Below are 26,326 nucleotides of genomic sequence, written 5' to 3'. Positions count from 1 at the left end.
CTGTGTGTTTATAGCTCTGCAGAGGGCAGGCTGCCCAGCCTGGGAGAGTGAGCGGGGGCTCCACCCCTGACTGCTGGCAAGCAGGATGTAGCCAGGATCCAGCAGGTGGAAGACAAGGCCAGGGCCGGAATCGCCCTTGAGCTGCATGAACCAGGAGGCAGGAGAGGGTGAAGTCCTGCTCCAGGCCAGCTCTGAAGAACAGGCAGTGACATGTGTATGCTCGCTGGTGCCCACTGCCCGTGACCCCGGAACAGCTCTAAGCTGTCATCAGGCACTAGGATTACACGTGCGCCTCTACAGCACTGATCAGGGAACCAAGTGTTTGAGGGAAGGAGAGAAAATGTGAATAATTAATTGTCACGAAAAGCCTCTAGACCTCCCCGGAGAAGCACTCGACACACTGCGCCAGGACGTGCGCTGCCTTTATCATATCTATTACCTGTCTTTTCCAAGGACCCCACAGAGCACCTGTTCCATCAGGGCAAAACACAGCAAAAGCACCACCACAAGACCGTCCCAGGCCGCCTGCCAGGCTGGGAGGTGCCACGGGGACAGGACTGCCTTCCAATTAGCCCAAATCTCCAGAAAGGAGGAGGAGGGCTCCTCCTGCGGTTCCACGATCAGAGTGGAGCAGCTCCGGCATTAAGGAGAGCAGAGTTGAAACCCGGCCTTCTCTGAGAAAGGACGCAGCGCAGCCAGCCCAGGTTTTCTGCACGCCCCCCTTCCCCCTAACGACCTTTGATCCTGTAAACCCCCAGGGTATTTTTTGGCTACCAAAACTCAAGAGAAAAAAAAAAGACAATAGCAAACATTTGTAGTGGGTAGCCATTCCAGCTTGGTTCTGGAAGTTCCAACCCCCATTGAGACTCTGGCAACTGTCACGCCTACGAGGCGGGGCGAGGGGAGGCGCCTGGGGACCCGAGAGCTGGATGGGCCAGCGCTCGCTCTGGGCGCTCTCTCGGTGCCGGAGTCTCAATGGGGGTTGGAACTTCCAGAACCAAGCTGGAATGGCTACCCACTACAAACATTTATTAAGTGCTTATTATTTGTCTACGACTGTCCCCAAACCTTATTTGTGCAATCTCATTGAATCTTCGAAACAAAATGCTAGAGACGCATCTTTCCTACTACTCGGTGGCTAAAATGCTGAGTTGCTCAAGGCCCTTTGGCTAGAGGAAAGCAAGGCCTATCTGAACTCCAAGTCTCCCCAGGCACCATGCTGTCACCTCATCAACCTTCCATCTTTGTCCCAAGCCTTAATGTCCCTGGCTGGGGCTCTAGACCTGCTCTCCAGCTTCTTTACCTAATTTGAGTGTATGATCCTGTTATGAACCAGCTGACCACGTCACACACAGCTTTTGTGCTATGGAGGAGAGGGGAGGGGACCAAGGCCTTTCTGCTTGTTGCGAGACTTTGGGATGCTAGATGGCCACTTGGCTGTCTTGATGCCCCCTACAGAGAGACCCTCACCACCTCTCTCTCCAAACCAGGGCCACACACTACTAGCCTTGCCTGCACTAGCTCCTACCATCTGGTTCTTCCTGCATTAGACCACCTTTTAGGACAGATTGGAAGTCTCCATAGTACCTACTTCTTAGTAACAACCATGTCTAGCTGAGTGTTGAGATTTAGCCTTCCAAAGTGACCCTCTGAACTAGTCTTAGCATCTGACAAACTCAGATCTGCTTTCCTGGATTTTTGAGCAACAGCTGATCTCGCTGTTACTGCATTCTCAGTTTGTCACCATTTATTGAATCAAGGGATGCTTATCAAGCTTCTACTATGTGCTAGGTAATATATAACAGAGAGTAAGATAGACTTTGCCTTCAGAGAGCTTATGCTCTTGTGTGTGGCGAGAGAGACTCAATAGATAACGACATAAGCAGTCACAGCTACTTTACTTAGCAAACAGGAGTTCTATGCTCACATAGGAAGAGGTATCCAAGGCAGCAGTCAGAACCAGGAGCTGTCAACTGAACAAACCACTCAGTACCCTTCCAGTGCCAGAATGTCCACTAATAAATACCCCAGTGCTCTGAGCACTCAGGAGGCTCAGGACCCTGAGTGAGGGCATCTCCAGCTCTGTGGGCTGTTTTAGGAAAGGCACATGAGGGTGGGTGAATCTGTTTGCCTCTCTAAAGCTTCACCGGCAATGGAGCAATCCAGATATGGATGTGACTGTCATGTCAACTAGACACATGCAACTCGGTCATGGAAAACACAGGCTAGATACGCAAGAGAGTCGCCCAGGGCACAGGCTGACACTGAACCAATCACAGGCCAGTGGGTAGGAGGAAAAGTTCCTAGTGACAGAAAACACAAAATCCATAGAGGGCCACACTCTCCCTTTAAGCAGCATCAGAAAGGGGTACAAACTCCTTCCTGGGAGAGCCATTCCTCTGGAATGTAATGAATAATCTGCTTTCTTTGCTTTTAGCATGTTTTAAAAAGACAATTATTTGCATCTCTTAACTAATGAGAAACTCATGAGCAATTCCCTTAAGCAACCAAGAGTTAAGATAAAATCTTAGACTTCCTCAATTTTTGGCAATTTTATAGTCTCAAAGTGAGTAGGCAATTCCTAGCTGCATTTATAGTGTAAGCAGTATGGCTCCTCCCTTCATCTTGGGTCCTGCAACAGTTCAGGATGGAACTCAGGCTGCGGCGGTTAAGCTGAAACCTGGATTTTCACTTGGCAGAGAACAATCAGCAATCTTTGTGCTCCCTGGGCCCTTTCAGGCTTTTGTGAAAAAGCTGCCTTGGCTACAGCTGCAGCCACTGGGCTCTCAGTTTTCACCGTTTGTGCAGAGACAATGGCATGGGCCCGGACTGCTACATGCTGAGCTCTTCTGAAACCAGGACATTTTTAAGGAAGAAAAAAAAAAAAAAAAAAGGGACAAGAACACAGCCAGTAAGGCGGAGAGCACGACACTTTTCTCCACTCGGAAGCAGGACCTCCGTTTTACCTTAAGTGTATGTCCGAGCCTCACTCAGGCTGTGCTCTGAAACAGTGAAATAAGACACGAGGTGGGCACACCTGACAGAGATTCTGAAAGGGCCATTACTTAGTGGGAGGAGCTACGAATACAGCTAGAAACAAACATACTAGATGATTTACATCTAAACACTGCAATGATTTTGTCAGTTTTGATTTGGGGACTTGGAGAACATTCCCCAGGATTCCCCAAGTCCTTCTGGTCTGCTAGCCCACCATGTGTTGAAGGCAGCCAAGGGATACTGATTAGGAACTGCCCACTGGAGTGGGGTCTACTTTCCATGAAGCCTTTGCATAGCCTCATGGTCTTGTGGCTACTACTGCTATCCGAGCCTGAAGGAGAATAAGATCGTAACTTTAAATGCCGGGAACAGAAAAGACTTCATGTAGAGGAGCTCCACACCACAAGAGCTTGTTTCTCCTTGTTTCTCAGCTACTCTGTAGAGTACTTTTGCTCACTGCCTATCTACAGTTTGTCTATACGCACTGTCTCTGTATCTACATGTATGTGTATCTCCCCTGTGCATATTACATCACAATGTTTATGAGACATCTGGTTATTCTTCAGTGTCAGTGGGAGAGCGAAATGGTCCATAGTAAGGAAGAGAAGAAGAGGAGGAGGGAGAGGAGGAGGAGGAGGAGGAGGAGGAGGAGGAAGGGGTCATGAGCTTCACACACACACACACACACACACACACACACACACACAGCACATCTTTATCTCAGTAATTCTACCTGCAGAAGTTCACCCTCATAATGGATGTATCCAAATAAATTATGAGTTCCTCCCCATTGAGTAAGGATGTTTCTGGCAACCGTGTTTATATAGTGGAAGTGGCATACAACCCACAGTGTCTACTTTAGGTACTGGTGACTGTGACTAAGACCCATGAAATAAATACTACATGGGTGTTCAAACTGCTGTAGAAAGATGTTCCTGGAGACACAGTCATTTACAACGTCTATAGTGGGGAAATAAGACATCTTCTGTCTGTCATCTGTCTTTTCCATTCTAATAAATATGTCTATAATAATATAGATGGTCATTAAAATATGCAAAGGCAGACAATGACAAATAATGGATTTTCTGGGTGGGATTCTAGGTCTTAATCTCTTATGAATTTGCATTTTCTGATTTTAAAGAAAACAAAATAAACAAAGAACAAATGGCTATGAACTATTTGGGCAATAAAATTCTTTCTAAAATGAGAAATGTCATAGTCACATCAAGGGCAGGTGCAAGTGTGTCAGCTACTCTCTTGCGACCCCTCCCTTGGGGTCCTGACAACACTGGCAGAAAACAGATGTTCCTCAGGGGCCACTTGGTTTTCTCTGGGAGAATTTAAACAAGAAAGTCTGGCTCCATTTTTTTTTTTTTTATTTTTATTTTTTTTACTTCCTTGGTAGAAGTTTTGTATAGTTGCAGTTAGTTCAAAACTAAAACCCTGAAGCCGTATCTCATACCTTTGAAGTCAGAGGGGTTCTACTGTATTTTTTAAATTAGATCTGAGCGCAGCAGAGGATAGAGGAGTTGTCTGTGTGCTAACGTCTTTACCTTCGATTTCCAGATACACAGCTTGGCTTATTGCCTTTTTCCTATCAGCTGTCAAGCAGCCACAGTGTCGAGCTTTCAGCTCCCATGCAGAGAAAATACGAAGCCTACACCATCAAATACAGATGCTTTAGGTTGTGTTTCATTATCTCAGAGATTTTGTGTGCTGTTTCTATCATTGTTCAAGTAAATGCCGCCGCCATTTGTCAAAATGAGCTCAAAAACATAAGGGATGTGTTCCATGTTTTAAAGTAAACACTGCTTAGTGGAAGGATGTAATGACTTACTTATAAAGTTAAAAAAAAATAATTAAAGTATTTATCAAGTGAGCACATCTCCTAAGCAGATGGTCTGTAAATCAGAGAACCACAAAGCCAGAGTCCAAGTACAGGAAATACAAGCACACGCCACTGGCTAGCTCAGGGCTTCTCAAACTTTCTCTATATGCAACTTCAGGTGGGGCCTGACATTCTCTATCTGAGGCAGCAGTAACTGCATGTGTTCCACCAGGCTATGAATAGCATCTCTGGGCAGCTGACAAAATGTAGGACCAAAAGGGCTACCCCAACCTGCTAACTGTGGTGAAGCCTCCGCCTGAATCATTGCAAGACCCAGATCCATCAGAGTGTTCTCTATGAACTACCTAATGACTCCATTTTTAAAAGGAAGGTCCAGGAATGTGACAAATATCTCCAAACTTGAAGCTATGCTGGTTACTTGAAGGCCTGATGTGTGGGGGTGTGGGAAAAGCTGGCTCCAGCAGATTCTTTTTTCCCTCAGTGTGAATGAGGCCATTGCTTCGGGCAGGGGAGTAAATAAGGACACTGTCATAGCTAGGTACAGGGGCAGCTTTAGGCATCCCATATGGTAACACCAGTATATGCAGCAGACACTTCTAAGTAAGGTCTTTAAATAGACAGCTTCTGTGGAGCACAGAGGAAGCAAGATGGCTTTTTCTGTGAGAATAGCATCTAAGTGGTTTCTTACTGGTCTCTGTGGCCATCACCCCAGCCAAGATGAAGCATGCTATTCCTGAGATCATTGACTAACACCAGCCATGCCTGAGAGCCCTGTCCAGGGCTGCAGTCATCCAGCCTCCCAGTAACTCACCGTGACTCTCCCTTGAAAAACAGACCTGTACATGAACATCATCATTGTTATCAGTGCAAGGTCTAAAACATCAGAAAAACGGAGATGGTCTTATTTGGGGTTCACTTGCTGGATGCTGTTAAATTAGCCTTGTGTCACAGTAGAGTAGAAATTCAAAACCCTAAGAATGTCCTCCATTCAGAAATGAGTGTGCCCTCTCCCTAGTACTATAATGCGGCTTGGGGCATCCATAAGCAGTCAGCAGTACATCCAACAGCAGCATTCGTCTTGTTAATCAGCTCCTCAGAAATGGAGGGAGAAGGAAATCAAGGAAAGTGTGATAAACTGAACGGAGGCACAGGAGTCCCACAGCTGACTTCATCTAGCTGGGGGGAAGCTGGAGGGTTTTCTGTCGATGGTTTCCTTGTGTTAGGGATGGGCATGTGAGTTTTCCTCTAAATCTGCGGGCATCGCTGTTTTTTGCTAATCATGAAGTCAGCAAATCCAACGTGAGGATAATGAATAGATTCGGGTTTTGTTAGATTTTATGGAATAGGACTCTGAAGAACACTTGTCCCGAGAATCACAGTCACGTGCTAAAAACAGAAAGGAAACATCATTACAGTGTTTCCAAACAGATCAGAGTTAAATTTGGTGCTGTCAGGTCTCCCAAAATACTGATCTTCCTTTTCAGGGAGTGACCTGATAAAAACGGCTCCAAGGAAGAGAAATCTATCAATAAGTGATCACCTCTGACAAACAGGAAGAAAATGGTAACTCTTGTTCTACGGGGTCTGTGTGGAGCCTCTGCACATCATGAGCCGAGGCAGGAGGCTGTCTCTGCCACCCACTCTTTTCAGGAAGCAGTTAAGCTAGTGATTAAACCACAGTGAACTCACTTCTCTCCAACGAGCTATGGGGTTCACGAAGGTAACCAGTGTAAAATGGTAACCTATGATGCTCCAGTAAGTGTCCTGGAACTGCAAGAGGAAGCAGAACCCCCTGAGAAATCAAAAGGAGAGAACCTGCAGAAAAGATGTTCCCAGGACAGGAGGCACGGCCATCAGGGCCCAGCAACATGGCAGGAATGACAAGCCGGGCCAGCTTCAGGGCCTTGCAGCAGTCAAGATGCCTAGACTTCCTAATGGGAGAATACCCATAACTCTTTCAATTCCTCTTGTGATAAGGAGCCAGGAAAGCCAACAGATGTCCTGAGTTTGTAGTTGGGGCTACTTTAGGCCCAAATTAGGAGGGTCAAATATAGCCAGTTCTTCATCTATCTCCTACATGCATTATTCTGGGGTTAGAGAGCCCTAAGAGAGGTCACAGGTTCCTAAAATTTTAAATTTTAAGCTCCCAGGACCTGCTAAGAGTAATTCTCAAGTGTGATTATAATCGTTATGTGAATGGAAATCTCCAATCACGCGGGCTCAGATCTCAGCTGCATTGCATGGCACCCTTAAGTCCCCCCCCCCAGTATAATTATTGTTTTCCTTTCATCCTGTTTATAAAATTTGCCCCTTTTATTCAAGCCACTTAAGAATGCAAATCGTGCCTCATGGCTTGATGATCTCACCAGAGTTCTGGAAACACAGCTTAAAATTCTGAGAGTGAATGGAATTCCTCTTCCTTTCTTTCAGTGAAATTCTCTTAGGGCCACAGTGTGCTGAGCTTTTCAGCACACAAAAGCAGATCTGGCTTTCTCCAGCAACCTATAAAGGGTAAAGTAACCATCTATAACTGGGAAAAATTCACGCCCCCCCCCAAAGCCACATGTTAAAGAAACTCCTCAGCTACACATCTTCTGTGGTTGAACAGCTTCACAAGATAGGAGTGCAAGTGAGATTCCAGGATCATGAAGAGGAGGCCTATCCATGGGCTCAATCTTCCTTGCCTCAGAGATGGACAATGAGAAGAATAAAAAGCAGCCTTTGCCTCAGGTCTCATCTCTTGCAATTCTTGGTTTGCAGTCAGCAAACAGTGGTGGAAAAGCTTGTCTAGTACCAAGACATTCCTTTCCCCAAAATCTGACTTTAGACAAAAGCCAGCATTCCCTGGGAATAGAGAAAATAGTTCCTACCTGCCTAAAAGGAATTATTCTCTTTATCTCCAGCAAAGCGGACCTATGGCTCTTAACACATGCCGTGGTACCAATTAGCACATCAAGGTCTAAGCTAGCTTCTAGGCTCTTTCGATCCCGACTCACAACACTTCAAAGCCTCCCCACCTCCCTCAGCTCACAGGTCCCCCCTCCTCCCAGATGCCTGTCCTCTTAAAACCCCAGGAATTTTCCCTCATTGCCTCTTTCTTTTACCCAAGAGACAGCCTTGGCAGTTTGGAATAAACTTTCCCCTTTCCACCCATGGAGTGGCCATTCTAGTTTCTTTACTGCGCTATTTCATTTATCTGGTGCTGAAACCGAACTGGCCTATATGACTTCCCTCCCAAGGAACTCTCCGAACCCAGCAGCTGACTGGACTTTCCTGAGGCATGTATGGATCATTTGTTTCTGCTGGCTCCTGCCATCCATCAGATTTGACCCCAGATTCTCTAGACCATCTCTCCTCTCTGTCTCCTGAAGCCTACAACACCCACATAGTCAGATCTCTCTTCTAGATAAGTGTCACCGTGGAGATGCCTGCTTTGTCTACTATTACTACAAAAGTCACACCAGTGTGCCAGGAAGCTCCTCTCATCTCCACTGGGCCCCAGTCACAAGGACAAGGGACGCCTTTCCTCTGTGATTTGCAACATTTTTCTCTCTGACAAGTTTCCCTGTTCCGCTTGGGGATGCCGCAATGGAAATTCTCATCCCAACAACACTCTACGCCCCTCAGCTACTCTTTCTCGCCTCCCCCTAGGAGGTGCAGTCCACTGGTGATGCCTGTGACCTTTTCCTCATCTCCTGGCTTCTGTGATACTTGCAGTCTTCCCCTCACTCAGCTCCCTCCTGCAGCATACCACAGCCCTTTTCTCTGCTCCTCCTAGGAACTGCCAGAGATCCTGCAGCTTCCTTGAGCCCATCCTGGCCTGTGCCACCCTGTTCTCTGTCTCTCAGCTCCCACGGGCAGTCCTGCAGCTTCTGCTCTCAGCTCTCTCCTAAAGTTCTTTCCTCCAGAGGTGCGTGCTCTGCCTCTTCCTTATGCCCTCCTGCAGCCTCTCTGTGTCCTAGCCCATCTGGTCGTCTCTGTCTCTCTGTCTCTCTCTTTCTCTGTCTCTCTCCTCTCTCTAGGAGCTTATAGAAATTCCCTCCAGCGGAATTTCATTTTGCAACCCTCGATCCTCCTCGGATTACAAACAACTTGGCCTCAGTACAGATCAATGGCTAAAACCTGGCTCACTTGATTTCCAGACTCTCACAAATCCTAACAATTGCCAACGCACAAAACAAAGGATCCCTAAATCTCTTATTTCTAAACTTGCGCTGCTCCGTACTTCCAAAAGCCACTATTCTCAGGTTCTTCTACCCTCTTATCTCTATAATTCTCTGTTCTGTTCTCAGAGTATACAGGAAGCAGCTCTCTCTTGGGCTGAGGATTTCCTAGTAGTGCGAACTTGTGGCTGGCTTGTTCAATTCCTCTGATCTCTCAGCTTTCACCCCAATATCTGGCTCCGGGTTTTTTATTAATAAGACCATTCAGCAATTTGTGTTATACAGGTTCTTCTATTTCTTCCTACACAGGCATGTTTAGGGCATTAATTGATCCTGCTGGTCATACAGAGAGACTGTACCAAGCTCTCATGACGGGGAGAGAACCCCCACAACAGAACCTTCAGGACAATGACACACTTGTCATCCTGTCCCTGCTCCATCCTTTGAGTATGATTATTTATGTCATGGGAGATATAATTTTAATGATCTATTTGGAAGAATATATTGCATCGTGGTGGTAATATTTGTGTTTTCCATGGGAGACTTTAGGCTTAATTAAAAAAAAAATCTTTTCAGAAAGTTCACTCTCTTTCAGTGACTGCAGAAGGGGCCTTCTGCATGGGGGGTGGGGTGGGGGGAGCAAGATTTATGTTCCTGGCTAGGAGCTGCGCTGAGGCAGGGCAGCTGTGACCCACGTGTTCTTTAGTATCAGGAGAGGGTTGCTGACCCCTCAGAAGTAGAGATAAACATTTGATGGTGATCTGGCTCAAAGGATAAGAAAATTATCTTATTATCCAAGGGTATGTCTTCGGGAAAACTTTAAAAGCAAGAGCTGGGGCGGGAATGCAGTTCAACAGTCCCTTGGTTATTTGAACTACTGACACGACAGTGCTCAAGAGATCAGAATTCCCCGAGGAGTCTTGTGCTGGGGGGAAGGGAACAGAAAAGCTGAAGCCTGGTGCCAAAGGAGGAACTCGCTTCCCAAGAAGTAAGTCCATAGAGTTCCCGTAACCATGGCAGGAGAGACTGGAGTTGTGACAACGATGGGCAGGACTACACCCAGACTGCTTAGTTATGCTTTCCTTTGGCCCTCTATTTTAACCTAAAACTCACGATGGACTCAGGCTTCCTCATTCCAGTGTTTCCACACTGGAAAAGAACCAAAACCCAAACCACACCTCTCTCTGCTCTCCACTGTTACCCATGTCTTTTAGTTGGCGTCCTGATGATGGGTGGCCAAGCCTGGCTTGTTAGGGCTGCCAGGCTTCGACCCTAAAAACTGGCAACACTCTGACCTTCCTCTTGTCTTTCTCCTGTTGAGAATAAGGATGTGAAGATGGTTGTGGCGTCAGTAGCCATATTGTCCCTCTCAGGCAACTTTAAGGACGGAAGCCCAAAGCTCCTCAGAATGACTGAAAAGACTCCCCAGAGCTGCACTGCTTCCTTGGCTGTGGCCATTCCATTGACAGAGGAGGATAAAGCTCTACTTGCTTAACGCTTATTTTTCTTTATCATTTGTAGCCAACACACAGTTGCCAGTAGGAACACACACTGTGTATGAGGTCTTGTGTGTGAGGAGTGAAGACCACAACTTCAGGGGAAAGGAAGAATAGGGACTCAGTATTGATTCTAGCTGCCCCGGAGGAACCTCGACTTCAGACTGCCACTAAGACAAGGGAGGAGAGGGAAACATCCAAACCAAACGATCAGGCTCGCTGTGGTGATCTGGAGGACAGCAAAGGGAGCTACAAATTCAGCAGTGGCAGTAGGCAGGGGTTTTAGAGAAACTTCTTGAGGAGATGTAGTGTCTGGGTCGAACAGGAACGAAAATGGCAGTCTGGAGAACGGTTCAGGAGGCTTATGCAGCAGCTAAGGTACTGTTCTCGTGATTCTAATGGCTTTAATAACCAAGGGGCAATGCTGGGTCTTCAGCTGGCTAGACTATCAGGAACTGCTCACGGTCGTTCCCCCTAATAGCCAAGTATAATTGGACACTAAATTACAATCCAGATACTCAGCTTTTCTCCAAGTCCCTACTGCAGAGGAAAACCAAGCCAGAACATCAATAAACATAATGAGCCAATTAGGTGTCTATCCAGTTGGGAATCAGAGTTGAAAGTTTAACAGGACCATGAGGGAAGGCGAAGCAATTCAGCATTTATTAACTCAAAAAGTCAAGATAATTGTTTTAGGTAATTTTAAAACGAATGTTCAATCAATATGAACAACTTTGATGTAATGCTTTTAATTACTAAAAATCCTGTCTAGACATGAGGCATCATTCCTTGTGTGTACATTTACTTACATTTTGATATTAAGTATAAGCACTTCTTAATGTTCAGAGTATTCATATAAAACCCATTTCTACTCATATCTTTATTACATTTAATGATCACTTATAAGCCAGGAATTATAAAAATAGGAAGATGGACTAATAAAAATGTCTCTGTCCAAGGCTGGAGGTATATCTCAGTGAGAATGCTTGCTTAGCAGGCCCCAGACTCGGTACAATTTCTAGGGTCACTAAAAAGTCTACTCTTTTTAGCTCGATTTGAAGTGGAGAAATGATAGCTAAATTGTCCAATTACAGCCTTTGTTGGTAATAGTGCTGCTGTAACACACTTCACAGGGGTCATCAGAGTAGGGTGTCCCGTCCAAGTTGGGCAGGGACAATATTTGCCTGCAGAGACAGGAGCAGAAGAAAGGTACAGAGAGGAGTCAGCTGAACCCCTGGAGGCAGCACAGGCTCCGAGCGTTCTCCTAGCCTTCATGTAGCAGGGATTGGAGCACTTGGTGTTAAGGAATGAGTTCATTTGATTCCTGGAGAGGGTGTTCCTAGATGCTCTAGAGGATGCTGAAAAAGCTCAGGGCACGCCTATCAGGCTGGCTCTCCACAGGGAGAGGAGTTATATATCTAAGGTAAAGGAAGAGCTTCCAGCCTAGGGTTAGTGTTTCCCATATCACATTCTTTGGGAAAAGACTCCTTTGGTAATCCCTACTCACCATCAAAGCATGTACTACATAGATGCTTTCTGTGGTACTGAGCCCTGGGGGGCTGTTAAGACAACCTTGATTCCTCAATGGCAAATTTCAAATCTATAAGAGCCTGAGCAATACACTCAAAAGCTCTAAAGACCATGGATGGCAATCTAGACTACTGCAACCAGGAAACTATCTGTTATAGTTAAAGGAAAAAGGAAAACTTCCCATGATACTAATAGGCTAACACACTTCATACCCACCAAGTCAGTACTACAGAGAATACTGGAAACAGTATTTTGGACTGAAGAGAGGAATGAACATAGTCAAGATTCTCTACAAAGAAAACACATGAAGCTGTAATTACTGAAATATGAAGTATAACTAGAACACAACAGCAAAACAACAACAACACACACATACACAATAAAATGACTGCAACCAAAACACAATTTTCAGTAATAACTTTAAATATTAATGGCCTCAACTCTAATCAAAAGACACAGTTTAACTGAATGGATTAAGAAACAAAATCCACTTTTCTATTGTCTATAACCAACTTATGTAGTAGCTTTTCTATAACCATCAACAAACACACTGGGAAAGAGATCATGGACACACGCCCATTCACAACATCCTCAAAGAAAAGAAAATATCGAGGAATAAATCTAAACAAGGAGGTGAAAAACCTCTACAATGAAAACTTTACATCTTTGAAAAAAACAGATTAAGGAAGACACTAGGAAATGGAAAGATATCTCATGCTCATGATTAGTAGAATTAAGATTGTGATAATGACAATTGTACTACAAGTAATTTACAGATTCAATCCAATCCTAATCAAAATCCCCATGACAATCTTCACAGAAGTAGAGAAAAACATCCTAAAATTTATATGGAACAGCAACAAAAAAAAGCCCAAAGCAATCCTGAACAAAAAGAACAATGCTGGAAGGACTACTGGTCTAGATTTCAAGATACATTATAGAGCCATAGTAATAAAAACTATGGTAGTTCCATAAAAACAGACATATAGACCAATGGAACAAAATGGAAGTCACAAACATGAGCACATATAACTACAGCCATCTGTTATTGACAAACAGGCCAAAAACATAGACTAGAGAAAAGATAGCATCTTCAACATATGTTGCTGGGAAAACTGAATGTCCACATGTAAAAGGACAGAGTTAAGACCCTTATCTATCACCTGCATAAAATTAACTGCAGATGCATCAAAGACCTTAACATAAAACCTGAAACACCAAAACTGCTAGAAGAAAACATAGTCTGTATCTTACATGATACAGATGCAGGAAAAGACTTTCTAAATAGGACTCGACTTACCCAGGACTTCATAGAACTAAAAAGCTTCTTCACAGTTAAGGAAAAAAAAATTTACTGAGTGAAGAGGAAGCCCAGAGAATGGGAAGAAGAGGAATCCCACAGAATCTCTTCCAGCCATACATCTGACAGAAGATTAACATCCAGAATACATAAAGAACTCAAAACAAAGATTCAAGAAAACCAATGGTCCAGTTTAAAAATGGGTTTTAGATCTAAAAAGAGGTCTCAAAAGATGAAATAAAAATGAATAAGAGACATCTCAACAAAGTATTCCTTATCCTTAGCAATTAGGGAAATGCAAATCAAAACAACTGATTTCATCTCACCCCAGTCAGAATGGTAAAGATCAACAAAACAACAGACAACAAATGCTGGTGAGGATGTGGGGACCCCCTCATTCACTGCTGGTGGGATTGCAAGTTGGTGCAGTTACTATGGAAATCAGTGTGGACACTCAAAAGCTAAAAATAAACCTACCATGTAACCCAGCTACACAGCTCCTTGGCACATGCCCAAAGGACTCTACCTCCTGCTTCACAGATACTTGCCCAGCCATTTCACTGCAGTTTTTATTCACAATAGCTATGAAATGGAAACAACCTAAATACCCTCCAACTGACAAATGAATAATGAAAGCATGGTAGATATTCACAATGGAATATTACTCAGATGTAAAGAAAAATGAAATAATAAATTTTACAGGTAAATAGATGGAACTAGAAAATATTACACTGAGTGAGGCAATCCAGACCCAGAAAGACAAATGCCACGTGTTCTCTCTTATCTGTGGTTCCTAGCTCCAAATATTCAGATGTGGGTATATAATCTTGAGTAACAGCAGATACCAGGAAAGTAAAATGTCCGTGGTGTGTGTGGGAAGGAGCTCCAGAGAGGGGGATAGCAGGATAGAGGTGACAGGATGGGGAAAATGGAAAAAACAGGGAAGAGATCGATAACTCAGGGGAGGGCTATGAATACAGGAGAGGGAGGAGGAGGGGTAAAATAACACTACGGATGTTTGGAAAGGGCACAGGGAATTATTATTTTACATTTGCCTAAAATCACATATAAAACATATAAGTATATGTGCTTACATAAATATAAATACGCACACAGTATAAATGCAGTTATACCACTTTGGGCTAGCTATAATAATCCACCCAAGACCCATAGAAATCCTAGTATCAGGCATGGGAAACCTCCTTTTGAGTTATTGGGCAAGGGAGTTCACAAGGCTCCTACAACACTATAGGCTAATGTCAGTCAGTGTCCTTGGTTGCCTCTGTTGCCAAAGACACTACACATTTTGGACATAGGACCCAGAGGATTGCAGATAAAATTGAGCTGAACGCCTCCCCCCAGAAACTAGCTTTCATAGCCCCAGAAAGCACTATGAAAACTGTTCAGGGGTGGAAGCAATTAATAGCCTGCCTGGCTTTGACACCTATGAACCACAGCAACGGCCAGTGTGACACGATAGCCCTAAAAGTGCAATAGTGGTACTTAATCATAGCAGAAACCAATGGCTGTCTAACTGGACTCAAGGCCTACTGCCTAGGAGGGAAATCATCCCTGCTACTGTAAACCTAGCCAACTACACATGGCTAGTGAAATCATGGATCTTAGAGGAGAACCTATAACAAGGCCCTTCTCCTAATCCAGCATCACTCCCAACGACACGCTAAATACCTAGCTTTACACGCACAGTTAAATGTAGATCTTACTCTAACCAAAGAAGGTTCTTTCTGCAGCAGGAGACCAGTTCAGAAAGCACAACTAGTCAAAACTCAGAGCAAAATGGACTGTGGGGTGCTCAGCCCTAATTGATACCTCTACTACACAACTCCTGTGTCTAAGGCCCAGGGGACATCATGGGAGAGGGGCTGGACCAGGAGACCAGGCAGTTTGCAGTGAGACTGTGGCTTCTGGCTATGACGAGAGACTATAGCCATGAAATCCCAACACCATGGCTACCCCTCCATCACCCGTTGACATCCAACATAGATGGGGGAAATCTCATGGGGGACCCACCCCTAGATGAGGGGCTACGTGCAACTAACAACTGCTGAAAGATGGAGGATTCGTCTTCTCCTGGATAAGCCCCCTGGCTGGTTATCTAATACTCAGTGGTCCACCCTAAAAGCTTACATACATGCATCAACACAGCATGGACTGGGCAGGGTCTATTTACGTTTCTTGTCTATATGCATATGTAACAGCAATGGTTAAAGAAGGAGGAGGTTATGAATTTGGAAGGGAGCTGGGGGTACATGGGAGGGGTGGGGAGGAGGACAGCAAGTAGGAAAATGAGGTAACTATATTTTAAAAATTTAAAAGACAACTTTGAAGGACATTCAGAGAATACTCACTGCTGGTGGAGGACAGATGGCTGTAGTCGGACCTGAAACGTAAGATGTAAGTAGGATCAGATATCATTTTTCCTTTATCCAAATGAACCCCTTGAGCTAAAAGCTTTGTTAGTGGGGATTAGGTAGGTAGTAGCATTTGCCTGCTAAAGCTGTTGCCCGTGAAAAACAGTGCTGAGGCTTCTCTGGTGCAAATTAGTGCAAAATTTTGAGGGCAAAGCTGGATGGAGCCTGCGCATGGCCTCTGTGGGTCACCCTGTGAGATTCTCAAGCCCTCTGGACTTGTTTGTTTATTTTTCTGGTGAGGAAGCCTCCAAGTTTTCAACAGATTCACAATTCCCCATAAGGTTACACTCTCATTAAGGGACACTTTCCCAATGTTCACACAGCACCCCTGGGATGCTTCTCTGATGACATGGGATGCTTCTCTGATGACATGATGGAAGGGACCCCTGAGGAAGGAGGATAGAATTGGGCTGAGGAGTAGGGCTGTGTCCACACTCCAGGACTGGCTGACCAGCAGGGACCTTCAGCACAGGGCACTTCAGTTGATTTCTATTCCTAATCCTGCTAGATAGGAGAGTCACAGGACGTGGACTGTGGTGGGGAAGGACAGTTGAGGAGAAGTGGTCCATATGGGTTTTATGCTGAGAATTCAGTGGCTGGCAGTCAGTCACAACGAGAATGGGATTCCTGCGAAGAACCTGCTCTGCCTGGTCTGCCAAGTCCCTGCCCCATGGGCAGGGCTGTTGAGACTTTCCTCTTTGGCAAGGAATTTGTCGTAGAAGCTGTTTATTCTCTTGCATCCCCAAAGTCATTCTCAGTAGGAAATTAATCCCTCAGGGATGCAGGGATTCACAGTGCCTGGCAGTCAGGGGATGTAGTCGGGCAAATAAACTGCTACACTGTGTTTAATTTTATAGGTATACACCCCATCTATCACCTTAGTCTCCAGTTGTCTTTCCTAAATTATCCAATTTTCACTCCATTTACTACATTCGAAAAGTGCATAGAAAACTTTTTGTTTAAATTGCTTTTTATGTGTCATAATTACTACACTGCTCAGACCATGACACCCTGAACTATTGGGAAGGAATAAAATGGAAGGGAAAGGACATTGGTTTTCTCTTTTTCTTTTTTTTTTTTTTTTTTTTTTTTTTTTTTTTTTTTTGGTTTTTCGAGACAGGGTTTCTCTGCGTAGTTTTGCGCCTTTCCTGGAGCTCACTTGGTAGCCCAGGCTGGCCTCGAACTCACAGCGATCCGCCTGGCTCTGCCTCCCGAGTGCTGGGATTAAAGGCGTGCGCCACCACCGCCCGGCGGTTTTCTCTTTTTCAAATGAAATATTTTTGTAGTTAAAATCCTGTTGTTTCAAACTGGAAAGATTAAAAACTGCAAAAGGGATTTGCACATCTCTTTGTAAACTGCCCTCCCATGTGTCAAATTCGATTTTATTTGATCAATTGTCATATTAGTCATGACAACAAAATACCTAACAAAAGCAACTTAAGGAAGGGAAGAAGGGTCTGTCTGAGGTGGGAACAAGTGTGAGGCAACTGGTCAAACTGTGTTCAGACAGGAAGTGGAGAGAGATGGATGCTGGTGCTGATGCAGTACACTTCCATCTTCTCTATTTCATAGAGGCCCTCAGCCTGTGCGATGGTGCCACCCATATTCAAGATAGGCCTTGCCTGCTCAACTGAACCTCTCTGGGAGCGTCTTCACCGACACGTCCAGAGCTGTGTCTCTGAGGTGATTCTGAGTCTAGTCGGTTGACCTAGTCAGTGGAAAGTGATACTATGGGTAAGGAGACCAGGAAGTGAGGAATGGACAGGGTTTGCACTCACCGGGCAGCGTGGATGGGTCATGAACAAGCTAGGAAGCAGGATGGGTTGTGCTAGGGCATAGTGCCACATTGGCTAAGGGAAATGAAAGCATCAAGGACTGGTGACATACTGAAACCCAGGATTCCTGCACCCAGTATTGGCACATGAAATTCTTTCCGGAGCCAGACAGTACAGAAACAACACATTAGGACGATGCTGAGAAACCCTAGCTATAAAAAGTACAATGAGTGCCCAAGAAGCATCCACTGTTATAGATCAATAGCAAAGCCCTTGCATCACACCACAATCAGAGCCAGACATTCCAGAAATCGTACAACTATCCACATAGGACATGGAGAGTGTAATATTACTATGTCTCCTAGCAAGAATGCGCCAGTCTTTTTAGCTAGGGTCTGCCAAAGATGAAATTTACATGGGCGGGCGTTGTCAAGAGCTGCACACAGATGGATATGGACATAGACTGAAAATTACATTGAGAGTATTTTAGGATAAGTGCTAACATAAAGGACACTCCTCCATGAGGTCCCCCTAAATCTCTCAAGACTTTCATGGTAAGTTGGGGTTAGGCTTGCCAACTGGCCTGTCTCTGGCAGACTTGTAAACTCCAACCCCTTCTCTCTACTGAAGGGTGGTCTCTGCCCAGCCCTGTGGCCCTCACACCATTAAAACACATCAAACGGAAGAGGCATCTAAGATTTCACCTTGCTCTCCAGCTTCTGGTTCTAAGTTTGTATAATCTGCATATCGCCAAAATGATAGAGAGAACTGCTCTTTTCATTTCTAACCGTGTGAACAAGCTGCTTGGCAGCTCCTATATCTACCACTTCAGATGAAGTGGCATGCTGCAGTTTACTCAACCCCTTCTCTTTGGAAATGGCTGCATGGTTGTTCATGGGTCACATTTGCAGAATAGTGGGTGATGAGATCTGTATGAATAAAGCTTTATATTTATTTACTTCCTTGTCCTTAGAAAAATTACCATGATTGGTAATACAGACCGAGTCAAGATTTCCACTTCTCTAGCTCATATTCTAAGTAAGATTATTGAATGGTATTGCCAGTGAAGGATGAACTGTAAAGCCTAAGACAACTTCATGAAGAAATAGATTAAAATAGTTTCAGAAAACAATCAGGTGTTTGCCTAGACTGCTCTGAAGGACTTCTCACCCCTTAAGGACAGGTAGGGACAGCTTGAGATTTCTGTTTCTTGGTCTCATATCACAAAGGGTTCTCTGGCTAGCTCTGCACACAGCATGGAGCATGAAAGGTAAACACAGGAATTTTAAGATGTAAAATTCTAGAACCTATACAGTAGATAGCATATAATAACACAAGGATTATTTTCTCCCACCACATATATATGTATATATATGTATATGTATATATGTGTATGTAATATCTGTATATTAATTGCATTAGGATTATATGGGAAGGTATCCTGTAATTAAGATAGTTCACTGCTGATGGAGGTCTTACTAGGCAATCTGCACATATATTCATTTTATAAAAGGAATGTCTTCCTAGATTCCCCTTTCCAGGAAACTATGGCCTTAAGGACTGAAATTGGCCTTTCTGTAAAACTGGCCTTCCTGTTATTGCAAACACATGGCTCCCTGTGTCATGGCCTTCCCTGATTATTCTGAGTGCACTAAATTGAAGGTCATGGTAACAGCGTTAACTAGCCTTGGACACAAACTTCATACAGGTCTAAAAAGTCATTTTTCCTTCTATGTAAGATTTCCTTTAAAAAAAAAAATGCTGGCCCATTTAAAATGTTATTGTACCTATTCTTTCCCATCTACCTGTTCCGCTTCTCAGTGCTCGCCTCTTCCCGTAGGCTGCAGTAAAGCATAGGTTGTAGTTCCCTGAAAAGCGTGACACTGCCATGGGCCAAAAGGTGGGCGACAGCTGATACAGAGGTAGAATTCCACTGATGCCAGACCAAACTACTGAAGGAAAAGCACTCACTAGGTATGGTCCCATGTGAAAGAGCAGGGTAGAGGCCATGTCTTGGAGACTCACTAATGAAACTGTCGTTGCTGGCACTGGCTTTTATTTGTGTTTTCAAGGAACTGCCTGTCCCTCTGTTAGGAAATTCTGTGTCATAAGTGACTTTGCCAAAAGTGGCTTGCTAGTTTCTCCTAACAGCACACAGAAGCACAGGCTTGCTTCCCAGCGGAGCTTCCAAACGACATCAATTGCCACAGGATACTACTAGTCCGCCTTTAGACTTGGCTCATGTGAGGTGGAGGTAGGTTAGAAAAGGCGGCATTGCCTCCAAAAGAAAACAAGGACTGATTATAGCCGGAATGGTTCCTTGGGAATGGTTACTAGGTGGGAAGGATGCAAAAGCCTTGGGCTGCAGACCCATAGCCATACCCCACTGAGATGCTGCATCCTATTTGTAAAATAATAATGACAATACCAAGGCATGGCCTGGATGTTCTGAAGGATGATGACCAGCCTCCTTAAGGTGTCTGAAAGTATCTGTGTGTCTGTTGTGTTGGGTATAAAGAATGTATGGAGCTTGGTATAGGTGTACGTGCCTGTAATCCCAGAACTTGGGAGGCTGAAGCGGGGGTATTCTAAATTGCACACCTTTCTAGTCATCATTTTTCTGGATACTTTTCTAGACAAACGGCTCAGTTCTCACCCTTTCCTCACCTTCCACTCCTTTCTAGAGCCAAGCTCGTCTGGCTTCTCACCACCACTCCACTGTCAAAGTCTCTCTTCAGTATCTCCATCAATCAAAAGGCACTTCCCAGTCCTTATCTTAAGGAGACTCTCAGTCAGACATTATTGACCTTCATTTCTCAAAAACTTAAGCCTCTCTCGGGTTCCAGGACAGCCTGTTCCTCCTTCTTGGGCTCTGCCATCGGTTTCCTTGTCTTTGCCTGACATCTTGACACAATGGCTTCTCAAGTCTGGGCTTAAGGACAGCCAGCTGTGCTGAGCTGGCTAAGGATTCTGTGAGCCACTGAGGCATGCAAAGGTTTAGAGCAGCAGGCAGCATGCAGTGGATGCTGGGTAAACATTTGCTATGACCTTCAGTTGAATTCATCTCTACCAGGGCTTCATGGGAAGTTCCAAAGACATCATCATGTTAGACCTCCATCCACACTGAACTCCAAAGATACCCAACATCTGACTGCTCATCTTAATGTCTCGTCTTACTGCCTCTGCTGACGCTGAAGTGTCCCACATTCTCCCCTAACTTGGTTTAGACGGGATCATGGGCTAGTTTGAGAATCCAATTAAATTTTTTTTTCTTCTCACAAAGCTTTACCAGGTCTATTAGTTTGTATGTGTCTTGAATCCATTTGTGGACCCCATGTTGAGGACTGACATCCTAGTGGGTATGTCACTTGAGCTGGGGAGAGAGAGAGAGAGAGAGAGAGAGAGAGAGAGAGAGAGAGAGAGAGAGTAGAATTTCACCTGGTAGACAGGAATGCCAGACAGAAAGGGCAGAGCTGGCAGAAAGGGCAGTGTGGCAAAAGTAGGCATCAGAAAAGCATGTCAGGATGGCCAAGTCAGAGATCAAGGAAAGCTCCCCTCCACGAGAGGAGCTCACAGTCCAAGGCCATGTTCAGTTCTTGCCCTTAATAGACAAAAGAGCTGTAGACGCTTGGAAGGGAGAGCGACAATACTAAGAAAATCCAGGCATGGGGGCACATTCCTATAATCCCAGTCCTTGGGAAGCAGGGCAGGAAGAACAGAGATTAGGGATGTCATCAACTACTTGGTGATTTCGAGTCCAACCTGGACTACAGGAGACCCTGTTCCAAACAACAACAACAACAACAACAGCAACAGCAAGTAGCCAACACTTAATGAGTGAGTTCTGTGTGCTTTATACGTAACTTGGCCAGAAGAGAAAGGGGAAACACCAGAAAATGAGCCAACTACTAACAGCAGGTTTGATAGCTAAGCTAGAAGTCCAAGTATACGGAGTAGATCGCAAATACAGGGCTAAGGGGCATGAACTGAAACTTCTGTTTCAAATAATACCATTTTACATTTTAACTTAAGTTTGCTAGTGGTGCAATAAGAATTCTTGAAACAGTTCTGTCCTGGTACAGCAAGACTCTTTAGTGACAAGCAGAAAACAGAACTTGGGTGTCTCCACATTAACTAGCCCTCCCCAGGAGTCCCTGGTAGCTCCCATGCTGGCCTGCCTCCTGGGGTGAAGCCACCCCTCAAAGCCAATGCTTACTCCCTCTTCTCCAAGGCCAAGGCCCTTCTGGCAAACATCTGCTTCAGGAGAGCCGCGCAAGTTCAAGACTAGTGGGTCAGAGGCTGCTTCACAGCAGTTAGAAAAGAGCTGGCAAACGTTGCTCTGTTTCATTCTATTCACGGAGGAGAGGGGCGCCGAGGATGGTCAACTGAAGCTGGTAAGTAACAGTGGGGGAGGGGGTGTGTGAACAGTCAAAGAATTCTTGTCTACTGTGCATGAGGCCTTAGGTTGGAACCCCAGTGCCACAAAAATCAAGAAAGAAACTAAATTGACAAGTTTCACACCAGCAGAACTGAATCGAAAGCAAGGGTGGGTGGGGTGGGGGACTTCAGTCAAGTTACTCCTCCGCCATGGTTACCACAGTTGGGTAACAGGGAAAACCCACTGTAGGTTCAGTTGGGTTAGGTCAGAACGGAGGTCCATTCTGGAACAGGCCTCTCTCTCCCTGTCCTCAGTAGATTGCCAGATCCTAAAATTAGCTCGAAACCGCTCCACCTTCCAGGAATTCCGAGGTCTTCTGTAGTCCGGGTAGCCCCTGACCTCCAGCAGGATTTCTCCAGATAGGAGAAGACACCCTTTCCTACTGAGCATCCTGGATGTAGTGCTGAGTGTGCACAGGAAAATCCTCTAGATAGGGGCTGGGTGGAAACCATTCCGGGACATTCGCTTCTGACAAACGCATTCTTTTGTCTTACTCAGGAAAACTGCTGTTGGGAGAGGGCTAATTAGCCTCCAAAGGTTTCAGCTAATTACTTGAGTCCTTTGAAGCACATAAGACCCCCATTCACAATATCCTGCGGGTACCCAAGGCTGGCGGGGTGCAGAGGCGGCTCAGCAGCACAGTGTAAGTGAGCTATGCAGCCCTCTTAGCGGGCTTCGGGGAGTCTTATTCGTGCCAGGTGTCCCACCCTCTCCACCTGCTTTCCTCATCTCCAGGGCCCGATTCCCGGGAGGCTCCCGAGCAAATCGAGTTCCCCAGCTGGTGGGAACAAGTGCAGGCGCATCTCTATCTCACAGTGAATACTGGCTGAACCTGGCACCGAGGGCCACAGGGCTGCGAGGAATGACGCTGAGCCTCGGGTCCCACCACCGTCCAGCCCAGGGTGGGGCCCTTCCCGCCCCTCTCCGCCCTGCCCCAGGCAGCCACGGACCACGCCACTAGCCCGCAGACACTGAGTCCCAGCCCCGATCCCGATCGCGCTGCACTGGCTCGGGATCCCGCCCCTCCTGGTCCGGCTCACCCTCCGGTCTCGGCGCCCGAGTCCACGCAGTCCTCCTCCTCACCGCTTGCCTTCGGGTTCATGGCGCGCGTGCCCGCCGCGCTCCCTCGGCCCCGGGTCCCTCCGAGCGTCTCGTACCCCCGGCCCGGCAAGGACCCGGCCCCGGGCGCCAGCAGCTCGCCGCGCCCTCTCGCGGCCGCGCCCTCCCCGCCCTCCGCTCGGCGCTGCGCGGGCGCGCGGGAGCCACCAGGCGAGGACCCGAGCGTGCGCACGGGATGCGCGCGTGTGCACGAGCGCAAGCGTGAGTGGGGGAGGTGGGGGAGGTGGCCTGTCTCTATGAACTTGAGGTGTAGTGGGCGTGCAGTGTTCAATCTTGCACCCACCTGAGTAAGTGCCCCGTGGCTGTGCTTTCTCTAGAGCGGGCAGTAGATGTGAGTGGACGCAGCAAAGCTGTCCTCCCCTGGGCTCACAGTCAAGAGTCCGGAGTCCCCGGGCTTGCTCAGAGATTTTTTTCCAGCCTCAGTCAGCGAGCAGCACCGGGAAAACACCCACCAGCACAACCAGGGCAGGGTGGGATGTCTCCATTTGAGGATCAGTTAAGACACCTGAGTGATCTGCGGAAGCTGAGTTCATTATCGCCTTGCTCAGCGTGCAAACCGAGCTGAATGGCTTCTCACTGACCCAACTTGCTAGTGAATGCATTCTTTTGTTATCTGTTTCAAAACAACACGAAGAGGTCTGGATGTGCCTGCGTTCAAGGAATCTGGCAGCAAGAGGGTGGTGGATGTTAAACCCCGCCATCCTTCAGGGTGGGTTACTTGAGGTAGCAGGAGGTCATCTTCACTCTAGTAGGTTGAGGTGAGGCAAGTTGTTGTTGTTGGTGGGTTAAGAGCAAGTTAGACTTAATTCTGGTGGTGTTGTCATTAGATGACATGGAAGGCACTTACTTCTCTTCTGAAGGGTAGCGTCGAACCAGTGGCCTTGCGCAAGCTCTACCACCCAGCTACAAACCAGCTACCTTTTCTTTTCAGACAAGTTATTTAACCTCCTTCAGCCTTAATTTCTTCACCTACTGGGCTACTGCTGTCTTTCCTGTACCTCCGTGGTGGGTTACACGGGATCATGTCTGTAAACAGTTTGAGTCCTGATACCTGCCAAATACTAGTTACAGGGAGCGGTCGGCGTCCCAGGCGAAGCCTAACCAGCTGAAGTCCTATCTCAGCTTGCACAGAGGTGTCACTCCCGTGGGACAAGTGATGAGGAGCAATACTGTTTCTTTCCTTTCTTCCTCTCCTTCCGACCTTTCTTCCCACTTCACAGAATTGGCATTGCTTTCTGATTTTTATTTTAAACACGTTATATGAGAGAGAGAGAGAGAGAGAGAGAGAGAGAGAGAGAGAGAGAGAGAGAGAGAGAGAGAGAGAGAGAGGCAGTAAACAAAAGCAGAGTGGATATGCAGTCTCACAGTCAGGTGAGTGTACCCACCACAAACCTTTCCTAAATCTAAATTTTTTTTTTCCCAAACAAGCAAAAATGGATGTGTTATATTCAATTTGGTGCTCATTAAACAAAGAAGCAGTTCTTTAAGGGAGAAGTGTTTTGGAATATCACTTTAACTATGTAATGATGTGTTACATTTGTTTGTGCTGCATTTGTTTAATTATGTAAAGATGTGTTGCATTTGTTTTACCTTGCCTGCCTAAGGCATCTGGTTGGTCTAATAAAAAACTGAATGGCCGATAGCTAGGCAGGAGAGGGATAGGCAGAGCTGATGGGCAGAGCTGATGGGCAGAACAAGTAGGGGGAGAAATCTAGGCTTGAGAAAGAAAAGAAGTATGGTGACATATTGTGTACCCTAATAAATTTGCCTGAAGATCAGAGAGACAAAGGAACAAGCCACTGCCACATTTTACCTCTTAGACTCCTCAGCTTGAAAAAGCTCTCCAGCTGAAAAGCCTTTGGATCTCAAGTGCTAGGATTAAAGGTGTGTGATTCTCAAGTACTGGGATTAAAGGTGTGTGCCACCACTGCCTGGCTCTGTTTCTCTCCTAGACGGAATCAATCTCATGTAGTTCAGGATGGTTTTGAACTCACAGAGATCCAGATGGAGCTTGGCCTCCAGGGTGCTAGGATTAAAGGTGATACTGCCTGGCCTCTATGCTTAATCTATCGGCTTGCTCTGTTCTTTGATCTTCAGGCAAATTTTATTAGGGTACACAATATCTCAGCACAGAGAAGAGAATGAGGGAGAAAGAGAGGGACATGCCGGGGCCAGAAGTCAGACAGCTGCCATCCAGAAATGGAGACAGCAGGAAAGAGAGAGAGAGAGAGAGAGAGAGAGAGAGAGAGAGAGAGAGAGAGAGAGAGAGAGAAGAGAGAGGAAGAAAGAGAGGAAGGAAGGAAGGTATAAAGCCCTGAGGCAAAATGTGGATAAAGAGAAACAGATTAAAATAAGAGCTAAGCTAAGGCCAAGCTTTTCAAAACTAATAATAAGCCTCAGTGTCATGATTTGGGAGCTGGTTCATAGCCCAAAGGAAAAAGCCTGGTACAGAGACATCCAGTTTGCTATGTTGTGGTTTTAATCTAAAAATGTGCCCTGAAATTTAATGTGCCGAGAGCTTGGTGACCAGCTGATGGCTTTTGAGAAGTGATTAGATCATTACGGCTCTAACCTCATCATTCCCTTGGTGAATTCATAGTTAATTGGACAATTAGAAGGTGGGGTCTAGTTGAGGAAGTAGGTCACTGGGGATGTATCCTGTCCCCACTGGGTGAGCATCTCTACCCTGACACACCCTCTGTGACACGAGGCTGAAAACCATGGAGCTGAGCAACCACAAACTGAAACTTCTGAACGTGCGAGCCAAATTAAATGCTTCTTCTGTTGTTTTTTTCCAACAAAGAATCAAAGTGCATTGCTTAGCACATTAAAGATAACCTTTGAGGCACCAGAACACATTGGTCTCACATTGAAAAGTGAAAACAAAATGATTCTTGATTTAATTTGATGATGGGAAAGCACCCATTCGAATTCTCCACTTCTATCTCGGTGTCTTCTGTCTGCTCGTAGTTTGTGGTTGCCAGCCTTTCTGTCACCTGTGTGGTGCTTGTGATTTTTGTCTGCCCTAACAAAGGGCTCTGCTCTGTACTCCCAGAGCAGCACGCGAAGCATGCCGTGGGGAAAGGGATGAGAGATTCGCTATGGAAATCTTTAACAGAGTTTTCTTAGGAACGATGTCGCCTTACCACCCAGAACAGCAAAGAGCAAGCCAAACATGTTATCAGGCTATAGCCACAGGTTGTTTCCAACGTCTGTGTGAGACGTTT

The 26,326-nt window shown here is 45.8% G+C and overlaps 1 protein-coding gene across 1 annotated transcript in view; it reads right to left on the bottom strand.

Moving 5' to 3' along the window:
* Fam124a (family with sequence similarity 124 member A) overlaps positions 1 to 23,225 on the bottom strand; it is a 53,279-nt gene extending 30,054 nt beyond the window's left edge. The window contains exons 1-2 of the mRNA XM_006984286.4: positions 23,021 to 23,225; positions 15,705 to 15,736 (exon numbers count right to left, since the gene is read on the bottom strand). Coding sequence (XP_006984348.3) covers positions 15,705 to 15,736; positions 23,021 to 23,082 — 94 coding nt within the window. The 5' untranslated portion in view covers positions 23,083 to 23,225. The remainder of the gene's footprint in view (positions 1 to 15,704; positions 15,737 to 23,020) is intronic.
* Positions 23,226 to 26,326: the final 3,101 nt, after the last annotated feature.

This window comes from Peromyscus maniculatus, chromosome 9 (genome assembly GCF_049852395.1).
Source record: "Peromyscus maniculatus bairdii isolate BWxNUB_F1_BW_parent chromosome 9, HU_Pman_BW_mat_3.1, whole genome shotgun sequence".
NCBI lineage: Eukaryota > Metazoa > Chordata > Mammalia > Rodentia > Cricetidae > Peromyscus > Peromyscus maniculatus.
This window is presented reverse-complemented; position numbering and strand designations above follow the sequence as displayed.